This window comes from Sardina pilchardus, chromosome 12, assembly GCF_963854185.1.
Source record: "Sardina pilchardus chromosome 12, fSarPil1.1, whole genome shotgun sequence".
In the NCBI taxonomy this organism is placed as follows: domain Eukaryota; kingdom Metazoa; phylum Chordata; class Actinopteri; order Clupeiformes; family Clupeidae; genus Sardina; species Sardina pilchardus.
This window is the reverse complement of record NC_085005.1, coordinates 25,198,601-25,210,778: the sequence shown is the minus strand read 5'-3', so window position 1 is coordinate 25,210,778 and position 12,178 is coordinate 25,198,601. Positions and strand designations below refer to the sequence as shown.

Genomic DNA, 12,178 nt, shown 5'->3' with positions numbered 1-12,178 from the left:
GTCAGCTGTGATTAACCCATCCCCCCGAACCAGGACCTGTCCAATCAGTGGGGCCCACAGTCAGCAGGAAGAATGCCGACTGGCAGCCTTGAGTGTCAATCAGTCGGCTCTGCCCCGGTCATGTGTCGATGATCTCCTGGGCGGGTGTGGGTTCGTGTGGCAGACTGGTGGCGTTGGGCAGCGCCTGGCCGTGCGGCACTGAGTTCTGTTGAAGCTCCAGAGCTATGCCAGCGGCGCCCGGCGGCGGAAGCTCCTTCACCTGCCGCCGGTACTCCAGGAAGGTGCAGGCCTTGGTGGCGATGGCCACCACGTTCTTGCCCACGAAGATGGTGGAGACGCGGCTGTCCTGGAACAGCACCATGTTGACGCCGCGGATCAGGATGGTCACCACGTTGATGGTGACCAGGCTCAGCACCGGGTAGAGCATCATCTTCTGCGGCGACACCTGCTCGCCCTGGACGCTGATCTCGCTCAGCGACACGCAGGGCAGGATGAGCAGCAGGATGTAGCAGTAGAAGAACATCAGGCCCTCGGCCCAGATAGGCAGGCCCGTCCGCTGCGGCTCCCACAGGTTGGCCTGGATGTCCAGCAGGTCCAGCAGGTCCAGGGCCACCCAGAAGAGGCGGCCGCGCATGTCCTCCTTCTTGCGGAAGGTGCGGACGTACTCCATGCTGTCCAGCGCCACCAGGATCAGGTAGAGGCCCGGCACGCAGATGGACAGCAGCAGCGTGAGCGCCTTGCGCGCCACCACCTCCAGGCTCTTGCGGTCGGCCTTGCAGTTCTGGAACACGAAGTAGAGCTTGATCTCCAGCACGAAGATGTAGAGGAACCAGAGGATCATGGCGTAGCCGCGGCGGGCCGTCCGCACCTCGGCGCCCACCCACACCGCCACGTAGCGCAGCACGATCAGGAAGCAGAAGTCGCCCACCAGCACGATGATGCAGACGCCGATCTTGCGCGGCCCCTGGTTCTGCTCCACCAGGTAGGCGTCCATGAAGGCCATGCTGGTCATGATGACGATGGTGGTGAGACACACGTGGCGCTTGTCGGGAGGTGGCAACACCATGGCGATGGGCCACCCGACCACGTGACGACGACGACGACGACGACGACAACCCTGGCACCAAGGTCAGCTATAGCGCTAGCGTGTAGCGTCTCAGTCTACGCACTTTGTTTTTTTTTCTTTTCCTGTACTTTCTTTGATCAGTCAAATTTCAAGGCCGGCCTTCAGACGAGTCGAGGCAACACGTCTCTCAGTTTGAAATATGTTCTCTCTCAATAATGCCTCTTAATGGTGCGGCATACGCATTACATCCATCAGAGTTGGAGATAGAAATGGCGTAAGATAGACAGAGAAAGAGAGTAGCTGCTCAGTGACGGAGTTGTTCTGTTTTGGCAGACTGGGTGACTGACGGAGTCCCTCGACGCATCAGTCAACGCAGTTCCATTGATCTCTACAGGCCGGCTGAACTACGAGGGAGCCTTTTCACCCGGCTCCTGTGGCTAAGCCGTCATGATCTAGCTTATAGACCGTGCGGCGCTACGGAGAAGATGAGGCTACTATATCTTCAGATCTCAGCCTTGTCTGTACGAGTTAGTGTCGGCCGTCTGAGGAATCGCTCGCTGAGGGTGAGCGGTTCGACTGCAAGTTTTTTGGGTCATGTGAGGGGAAACAAAGTGAAGGAGATAAATAAAGGAGAAAAAGCAAGGTTGGGTAGAGGGAGGTGGCGGAGGAGGAGGTGCTGCGGCAGCGGCGGCGGCGCAGGAGGAGTGCGGAGGCACGAGGAGGAGGAGTTCGGAGCCATTAATCACTCGGACGCGGGGTCAGTGGCCGAAGAAGCCCCCATGCCCGGCAAACGCTCCCCGTGGGGAGGCTTTGCCGCGGGGCCTCAGATGCATTGTCTTTGCCACTCAGCCATGATCCACAGCCTGGAGAGAGAGAGAGAGAAAGAGAGGGAGGAAGAGGGAAAAAAAGAGAAAGGAGAGAGAGAAACCGTTAGTGATTTAGAGGAATACGGGAAAAGGACTTGGAGGAAAGAGAAGAGACAAGTAAGAGAATTGTCAGCGTAAAAAAAGGGTCATAAATTATGAGCTGTTGTCAAAGGCCGACGTTGTACCAGCAGATCCCTATCCTTCTCCTTCATCTCCCCCCTCCTCTTCCTCCTCTTCCTTATCACTGCACCCTGATCACAACTGGACAGAACCTGCCGGTGGGTCATTGTTATTGCGCCTCCTGCCTGACCCACATTTTCCGTGTAATCCTTCTGTTCCCGCTTGTGGGACCACAGTCACTCAGATAGTACTCTTTTTTTTTCTCTCCCCGGTCTCTGAAAGTGGTGTGTGGTAATTCAGCTGGAACACTAACGCTCACAGTGAGGTGACAAGACTTAACACAGAGTGTCTTGGTTTAATGTTTTAAAAGCAGCAGCAGATGTTGAGAGTGCCAAGTGGAGGCTCAGTAGGTCACGGAGGAGAACACTCCTAACGTGAGTTAAACCTAACAGCGTCTCCCCCCCAAGATGAGGTTTGCCAAGGCATTTGGTGTAAGCCGCTTACACACTTAGAACAGAGTTATTTGGCTAACCCTTCTTGGCAAAGTGCTAAAAAGTTTAAGTTTGAACTTTCAAACTGACATGGAAACGAGAATTTAGTAACGTCATCAACGTATATAATTCATTTCAGCCCGCAAAAGCTTAACGGGTCATCCCTATGTGGAAGTTCTGGAAGACTTATAGATTTCTTGACCTTCTTAGGAGTGTAACGCGTGCCTTGCCAGCAGTATGAATATTTAAGTGGATTAATGAATATTTGAAATGGTAAATCAGAAATTCTGATGCTCTTCGCCAGTGATAAAACAGTCTTAGCAGCTTCTGATGATTATTTGTTTAAAAAAAGCAGCATACATGTGTTCTAGCTGTGGTCTTTGTGGTGGAATTCTACATATGCTGTCTTCATATGCCATCCTCTTCAAAAGGTATGCATACTCTTTTGCATAAATATTTTCTTTGTTTTTCGACTTAATGTCTCAATAAATGTTTAAATCCTGTACCCATAAAAATAAGACAGGCATGTTTGGTCAATGAAGTATGAAGAACATGCCATGCTGTTTGAAGTTTGAATTCATGTAGATCAGATTACTATACTGTCTACAGTCACATTTTGCTCAACGCTACATTACTAAAGAATGAATTGTTGCCACTGCAGTAGCTAAAGTAGAGGAACAAATAATGGAGCTCCCTTCTCTCTCTAAACAGTCTACAAAACTCTCTGTTTTTCAGGCTCTTGGATGGATATCTGGGTCCAGATAAATCCATCAGGCGAAGCCTTTTGGGCGCTTGTCCAAGGAGCTGCATTTGAAGGTCTCGGGCACTCTGACCTGTTTGGAATTTTACACGCGGTAATCGCCCGAGGAGGTCACACACCGCCTCCGCCGTCTGACACCGGGTCATGACTCGGCCAGACGTGCGGCGCATTACTAGGTCTGCCGTTAACGCGCCGAGCCAAAACGCCAGAGCGCTGCTGCTGAGGGCACAGTCAGAACGGGACGCGTTCGATGATGAACACTAATGAGCAGGGGCTGGCCTGGCGACCCACAGAACTTGCGGCGGTTAGCATAGCACAGGAGGAACACGGCCAGGCCGCACGTATATGGGCCGTAAACAACCGCAGCGATTCATAGATTAGGCTGGTTAGCTCTGTCAATAAAAACATGGCTCCTAGCATTGCCTGGCCTGCATATGGGGCTAAGAATGACAAAGGGCATTCATGGAATCTCACTGTGATCTGAGTGTCTCCTCCATAATGGGATATGCGCCGGTGGTGACCCACATAATTGATTATCTGGCAGAGGGGCAGTGGTGCCATCTCCAGTGTTCGCCGTTCTGTTAAGTCTCAGGCTCCCTGCCCAGATGAGAACAAATAGTAGAATGACTAAGTGGTGGATAACAGGTACTGCTGTTTTGCCCGAGTTCTATTTTGTGCCTTTTATGTCTTTTAATTTTACTTTTAATTATTTTAACTGTTCTTTGTAGGCCTACTTTAACTAAACATTTGTAGCAATGTCCCTTTTTATGTTTTTATGCTTTCAATGTCATTAAAATAGATATGGTTTCATAGGAAAGCTAAGCAGCTGTCTGAAGAATTTGATTGGCCTGATTTAAAAAAAAAAAAAAAAAAAAATCAAATGTGGTGTCAAATGGAAGCATTCCTAATTCCACACAGACTTTTTCTCTTGGCCATAACGGTGATGGCTGTTACAATCGTGAATTTGAGGGAGGGAAGAGAAGAAAAATTAGCTAAATAAATCACGCAAATGATCCTGCTAATAGAGTGGAAGTGCTCTGAGAGTCCCATACTAGTTATATGTCATCTCTGAAACCAGCTGTTGTTAACACTAAGACAAAATGGCACATCAGACAGCCAGTCAGTCAATCACGCAGTTTTTACATCCTGCCAGATTTGATGATCACACAGAGAGAGACAGACAGAGAGAGAGAGAGAGAGAGAGAGAAGGGAAGATCCATGGACAGAATCCAGATGAGCCCTTTCATGAAGTCACAATTGCTGAAAATCTAATTACCTACAGCATACTGTTTGTGACAGCATTCATTGTGAAGATCAAGGTCTTCACAGGTAAAACAGAATTAATTTACTTGTTCATTTTTCTAACTGGCAGGTTACTTATTTATCACCTGACTTTGTGCCACATACAGTAGGTTGACAAAGACAAACTGTAACAGTATAGGTGCAAGACTTGAATATAGTAGGTCTGCCATTTTTACACAATCAAAGCTAACATAATAATAAAACTTTCCTTGTAATGATCAGATCTATGTCAGTTAAATGCATGCCACCTGTACTGTCAGCATCTTGAATAAAAGCTCAAAAGCTTGTCTGACAGGAAAGAATGTCCCTGAGAGAAGAACGCACCTGGCATAGAACTAATACATCCACAAGTGTGGTGTGATGGTAGCTCACACAGCCCAAACACACAACTCATCATGAAGGCCTAGTATCAAATGCTGGTGAAATGATACAAGAAAGTGGTGGTGTGTGTGTGTGTGTGTGTGTGTGTGTGTGTGCGTGCGTGCGTGCGTGCGTGCGCGCGTGGGGGTGGGGGGGTCTGTCTGTGTGAGTATAGAGTCAAGGACAGGCTGTCACATCAACCTGTGAAACTGGCTCGACATTGTCAAAGGCTATTTCCCCCCAGGTCCCTCAGCCCCACTGAGCCTTGCTATAGCTGACAGACCCCAGGGAGCTCTCCTGATGGCTGAGGAAGCTTGTGGTCTAAGGTGGGGGAAATTCTTGAGCTGTGGGTGAGAAAAGTGCCCCTCCACACGTACAGTACACACTCTCTTCTTCCTTTCCCTGCCTTGTAGTTTCAGGGGTTTATACACAGTTTAGCTCTGAATCATGGATTTTGTACGCAATGTTCTTTCTACCAAAGCATGCCATGTTGTTTTCCCTCAGTGAATATTTTAGTGGATGAAGTTTTCTTTTCTTTTTTCCGCAGGTGCTTTATGCCAGCCGCACTTCCTTGTGTTTTCCCAAGCGGGGACGACATGCCAATTTCAGGATGTTCAGGATTTCTAGCACAGTTCTGGAGTCAGTCAAGCTGAGCCCAGTCTGTTTATGTTTGTGATTTTAAAGTCAGCTCTTGAAGCAATCAAGGCTACAAGACTGACAGACAAGCACACAGAGAGATAGATAGAGAGTAAAGAGAGAGAGAGAGGTAGAGAGAGAGAGAGAGAGAGAGAAAGAAAGAGAAAGCAAGGGAGTGAGAATGAGATTACATTCATGAGACAGAGATTAATTGACTGATTAAGTCAAAGCCGGGGATCATTAGCATGCTAACAATGACGCCCTCGTACGCATCACATCATGATTTTTGCCGATATTAATTATGATTAAAGCCAGAATACATTCCCCAAATGCAACAAGATATTAGCGACTTTCAAGGTCTAGCTATTAATATAAAGCCCTTGCTCAAAATTGAACTGCAGTGGGACAATTTCGCGAAGTGTAATATGTCATCTCTGGTGCGTCGCAGTTGTAGCTCACTGTGGGAATTAAAAATAGGTGGGAATTTGTCAGTGATGGATAGATGCTAATCCCCCTGTGGATTGAGATATGATACAGCCGTGGAGAGCTGTACAGGAAGTAATGTTAAGCTGCAGCCTTCTCTCCATGCTTTGGAATACATGTAAAGTAGTTTCATGTGGCTTCTGACAGCCCTGCTTGTCTTGTGGATAGATGTGGTGGTGGTGGGGGGGTTTGGGGTAGATTGTGTTGCGGGACATGTTAGTAAGATTGTAGTATAACTCATAACTATTAGACCTTGGGGGTCATTTTAACTCTGTACCTTAGTGCTACTTAGCCAAACAATGAGACATGCTTTTTTTATTGTGTCTCTGGCTGTGTAGGTGATCTATAACCTCCATTATGTTTTACAAATCCAACTCTCATTGTAGTGCAGCGTTAGCCAGAATGCACACAGGGTCTGTAGTGGTGAGTCACCATTTGTTTTGTTTTGTTTTTCTGATTGGACTACCATTGATGAGTCACAAGGGTCTTGTTGTAAACAGTCTTCTCTACTGCACTTTCTGATGAGGTCACTGCACTTCTCTTACTACTCACTCCGGTATGGTTTAATACAAGCACGAATCAAGACTGCAGTGTTCTCTTTATGCTTGGTTTAACATGCATCAACATGTACCTGCCTGCATGGTTTTCTACATTCACCTATTGTACTTTAGACAAAACCCACTCAGTTATTACCTTATTTTTTTTTATATAATAATTAACAAAAATACCTACACAATGCTGTCTGCCTGATTGTGAAAATCAGCTTGTCAATACTCACCAGAGTGAAAAGTAAGGTATTTAAGCAAGGTGTTTACTGGAAAGTGAGCCTACAGCCAAACTGTGAACAACTTCACAGAGCGTTTTTTACCTGTATTTTCTCGCCTGCAACACATTAGTCTCACACCTAATCAAGCAGAGACCTCCAGCACACATAAATCATCTTACACCACAGACATGGTTCAGACTGCTATTCCCAGTCTGCTTGAATGCAGCCTTCATTGGATCCAGTCAGGATGTCTCTCATCCAATCAGCGCTCCGTAAGCCCCAGAGTCTGGTGAGAGATCGGAGCCGAGGCGTACCGGAGAAAATGGGAATGGGGGGAGTTTTTTGTTGAAGAAATTGAGGGGAATAGGTTGTGTCTCTTAAAATGGAGCAACGATTTGCTTAATAAAACACACTTGGAGGACAGGTGTGTCTTGGGAGGGACGCTCTAGTAAATTTGGCTCAGGTCACGGCTCCTCTGGGTGTGGGAGCTTTGTTGGTGTTCAGGGTCTCGTGGAGGCCTCTCTGCGGCTCGTTTGTATTTTTCAGCTTGAGACGTTAGCTGCAGTATGTGCCAACACAGTTCAGTGAAAAGTGCACAGGAAAACAGCATTCCCAAAGCAGGCTAGCCCTCATCTTGAAAAGCTGTTGACCTGACTGTCACTGGCACTGAACAATTACAGTTTTTTTCAATCGCTAACAAGCGTTTGTCCATTCAGTTGACACATTTTCAAAACTCTAAACACAGTTAGCACAGCATCGGTCTTTCGTGGCCATACCATTCACACATTTCATGTTGTTTTCACACAGTATGCAGTCAGTGAATACATTTTCACAATGCTTACATTTTCTTAACAGACAAACTATACCTCCCAACAAAATAATGGATCGTTTTTGCATTATTTTCGAATGTTAACACACAACATCCCACAATAGTTAAAACAATATTCCAAACCTTAGATACAGTATAAAAACCTCTGCTTCTGCAATGTTATCAATTCAAAAGCAATATATCTCAGCTGATAATAAACAAACAATCGAATAATTGACACACAGATGATTTATGTTGGGTAAATTGGGCCAACCACAGCTGATTTCTGTCTGTCTTAGACTCAGTGGCAGGGGTCTCTATTACATTGACACTTACACAGTAAAAAGAGGAGGTGATGTTTTTGGGAGCAGAAACAGAAAAAGACAAATACTGTAATGTCTGTCAGCTTTTTGCTGTTGTTTTTTGTTCAGAATGCTCTTGTGTATCATGGATATTTTGTTCACTGCAATGCTGTAAAAAAAATTCTGTTCTATCATAGTCTATTGTAAACAGTATTTACGTATACTGCACCTCCTGTAGGCCTAGTGAACAGTAAACAAAAAGAAAGATTTGCTTTTTACTGGAATGCATTTGAATGTGAACATTACATCTGGACATACAGTCCCCAACCAAGAAATTTAGTGTAAAAATGCTGGATTGCATATTTTGCATGCAAATCCCTGTAAAACTGAAACATAAAAGTCTATGCAGTTTTTGTAATGTGAACAGTAGCCAGTATTTTGAAACCTAGTGTACTCTGATTGACTGCATGTATCTTGTGAAGTGAAAACAAGTTTCATTCTTTGACAAAATAACTTCATTTTGAGTCAGGTTTCCAGTGTTTTGGTAAAGTTAGTGTGTGCAGAGAAATGACGAGTTAGTGTATATGTAACAAAATGTGGTGTAAGAACATGGGATGTGCTTTTGAGAGGAAAATGATCCATTTGGCCAATTGTGTTTTGTAGGTGAGAGTCTGTGTTTAGAGTTTTGAAAATGTGTCAAATGAATGGATAAACGCCTGTTAGCGATTGAAAAAAACTGTAAGTACCCAGTGGGTGATAATCTATCCTTCTATCTATCTAGTATCTATCTACCTATCTATCCACCTACCTACCTAGCTACTTATCAATCTATCTTCTATCTGTCTGTCTGTCTGCTTGTATGTTATGTCTGTCTAATTTTCTACTTCTCTTTAACTGTCTACTTTTCTGGTGCTGTTTGTCTAAGTCTGTATGTCCCTTTCAATATCTCCTCCTATGTGTGTTCATGTCTCCTTCTCTTGTTTACCGGAAGCTTCTATCAGCCCGTCTCATATTGGTGTCGATTCCCATTTTCTGGGAGAACGCTCCCTTCTCTCTGGCTCACGGCTTATGTCACTACCCACCAGCCAGTGCAGTGTCTGTCGATTTAGACGCATGCACTAACACCCCCCCCCCCCCAACTCCCTTGACTTGCAAACAGCCGATGCTGTAAGGTTAATTAACTGCTGGTGTCCGTGTCAAACGCTACACGCGTTCTATGGAGCTAGCGTCTGGCTAAGCAGAGGCTGGAGGTGGGTGAGAGAGAGAGAGAGAGAGAGAGAGAGAGAGAGAGAGAGAGAGAGAGAGAGGGATGGAAGGTGGGAGGGGGGGCTTTGTCAGTCCCCGTCTGGCCCAATGCCGTCTTCATCGGTTGGAAATGGCATCCGTATGTTGAGCGGGCGCCATGCCAGGCCTCAGGACTACTGCAGCAGGTGTTCACGACATCCTCTTGTGATGTCAGAGGGAACACAGCGCCTTCTGGCAGATAAGAGCTTGGCTCTGACACAAACACAACCTGTGTGCAGATGTACTTTTACCCAGCGAAAAGGAGCACTCACACACACACACACACACACACACACACATACACACACTACAAGACAAAAATACAGCTAGATGGATAGGCAGACATATTGGTAGAGATCGGCTGACAGACAGGCAGAAAGGCATAAGTCTGCGAGTAATTATATACACGTATCAGTCCACCCACGCTTTGCTGGGAGTCATGTATTTTTTTTGTTGTTGTTTGAAAGGGAACTTATGTCTCTGAAGGCATGCATTTCCTTTGTTGCGAATCCTGTCCTGAATGTTGTGAGTTATGTGAGCTACATATGCCTAGGTTTGCAATTCCCTCACAGCTGCTCTGAATTCACTCCCCAGTGTGTGTGTGTGTGTGTGTGTGTGTGTGCGTGTATGTGTGTGTGTGTGTGTGTGTGTGTGTGTGTGTGTGTGTGTGTGTGTGTGTGTGTGTGTGTGTGTGTGTGTGAGTGTATGTGTGTGCGTGCGTGTGTGCGTCTGTGTGTGTGTGTGTGTGTGTGTGTGTGTAAGTCTTACAAGGAAAGGTGTGTGCTGTAGTTTGTGTGTTGTATGCTGAAACGATCTTACCTTGAGTTATAAAGAGGTGTGTGCATGCAGAGAGAGAGAGAGAGAGAGAGAGAAACACACACATGCGCACACGCACACACACACACACACACACACACACACACACACACACCAAGAAAAACAATCACCTGAGGCATCAACAGTGTGTGTGTGTGTGTGTGTGTGTGTGTGCGTGTGTGTGTGTGTGTGTGTGTAAAAGTGTGTGAGGCAGAGAGAGTGCGCGTGTATGTGCGTCTATGACTCAGGGCAACATCGTTTCAGCTCTCCTGAAAGATGTCTTTTATAAGAATAAGCCTAACAATCCATATATTTTTTCTGATAGCATTATGAAATCATGTCATACAAAAGGCTAATTTAATAGCTTTTTGAATTCTCTGAGATTGCTTTCATTCTCCCGTTCTCTTTTTTATTCTCTCTCTCTCTCTCTCTCTCTCTCTTTCTCTCAGGCCTCTTCTGTTTGTCCCCCCCTCCCCCCACCCCCCTCCTTCTGTTATTTCTCAGCAGTTCAAACACTCAAGGCTATTTTTTGAGCTAATTTCAGAGAAGGCCAAAAAATGCCGGCCGTAAAATGACATCATTAGTAAAACCGTCCTCGTCGTCAGGAGGTAATAGCGGGCGTTTAGCTATAATGAGTCTCGGGGAGAAAAAAAAATCCTTTTTCCGTTTTCTTAGCGGCAGCAGCAGCAGCAGCCAGCCAGCAGAACTTACTTGAAGAGTGCTCAGGGTCAAGCTGTGGCATGAGATGAGGTATGAGGTTGAGGAGGGAATGTGAAGCAGGTCAGGTGTTCACCCTCGGCATGAAGTACCCTCAGGAGATACAGTACACTCATACAGGAGCCATAACAAAGACTCAACTGCAGATCCAGAAAGATCCAAGTATTCAGCACACTAACTGGCAAGTCACTGATACCATGCAGAACACACTCACACATATGGCCAACATCATTTCTGAAGCCTGATTGTGTCAGTTGAGAAATTGAACAAGATGGCATGCGTACCTAGATGTGTTTTCAGTAAGAACTGCCTGAGGTGTTGTACTCGAAGAAACCAATTTTGGCCTTTTCTGTTTCTCACTTTGTCTTCTGCTCTTCCCAACAGTCGCTCCATTTGTCTCTCTCTCCTTCTCAGCTCAACGACCCTCACACAATCTCGCTTTCAACACTGTTTTTCTCTCTTTCTTTATCTTTTTATTTCACTTGTTCCTCTATTCATGCTTCAGGCTGTTGCCGAGCTTTAACATCATAGTTATCCGCACTGAACTCTTTTGATTTGTTATTGTTTTCATCCAGTGAAATTCTGTTTGTATCACAACGTAGGAGAAATCCAGCTTTATTATCCAGGCCTTGCATATAACTGTCAAAACTGTCACGCACAAACCTTTAGAATAAAAATCCTCCCAAGGATCATTTCAGTAGGAGAGGCAGAAGCCAGAGTTTTTCAGCTTGAGTGCAGCTAACTAAACACAGCTTTCTGACTAAACAAACTCATATGACAAAAAAAAAAAAAAAAAAACTTGTTTACTTGTTAGGTTTACTTTAGTTTCCCTGGGGATCAGACTGTGTGAAAAAATAAACATTCGGAGTTTGGGTATGGCTGTCCCAGAGTCCAGTCTCACTTGGGGAAAGTGGAGAGTCACATCTGGTGGTCATTTAATCTCATACCCCCCCCCCCCCCCCCCCGCCCGTAATGGACACCTTAATGTGAGGTGACACTAAGCCTAACAAATTATTTCAATCACCGGGTTGGATCGGTGTGAGTGTGCAATGAGTCATAATCGATTGGTTTTATTAACGAGACACGTCTCTATTTATGATCTCATCCCTCAGTGGCAGTCGAGGGAGGGAGAGGATCCCAGTGGCGTGGTGGACCAGACCGGCTGGTCATCTGTCACCTGGAGGGAGAGATCAAACTCACCAGCAACCAACCCACCCACCCAACATGCCATTTACTTCCCCTCCCAATGGACAGTGAGCCAGGGGAAAACGTCTGGGGTGTTGTGGAGCTGTGGATAGGGTGAGGGGGGGTTGGTGAGTGTCAGATGTGTGGGATAGTGCTGTCATGTTGGACGAACACACAGCATGACTTCCTCTCTTCCCTCCACCACAGCCCCCCCCG

At 46.1% G+C, this 12,178-nt stretch overlaps 1 protein-coding gene across 1 annotated transcript; it reads right to left on the bottom strand.

Moving 5' to 3' along the window:
- On the bottom strand, nucleotides 1–1,066 carry LOC134097270 (transmembrane protein 121-like). The gene has a single exon (XM_062550115.1). The coding sequence runs from the start codon at nucleotides 1,064–1,066 to the stop codon at nucleotides 119–121; it is 948 nt and encodes a 315-aa protein (XP_062406099.1). The 3' UTR covers nucleotides 1–118.
- Between the last annotated feature and the right edge of the window lie 11,112 nt (nucleotides 1,067–12,178).

Coding starts and splice junctions, on each gene's coding strand:
- LOC134097270 (XM_062550115.1), bottom strand. CDS start 1,066: ATGGTGTTGCCACCTCCCGACAAGCGCCACGTGTGTCTCACCACCATC.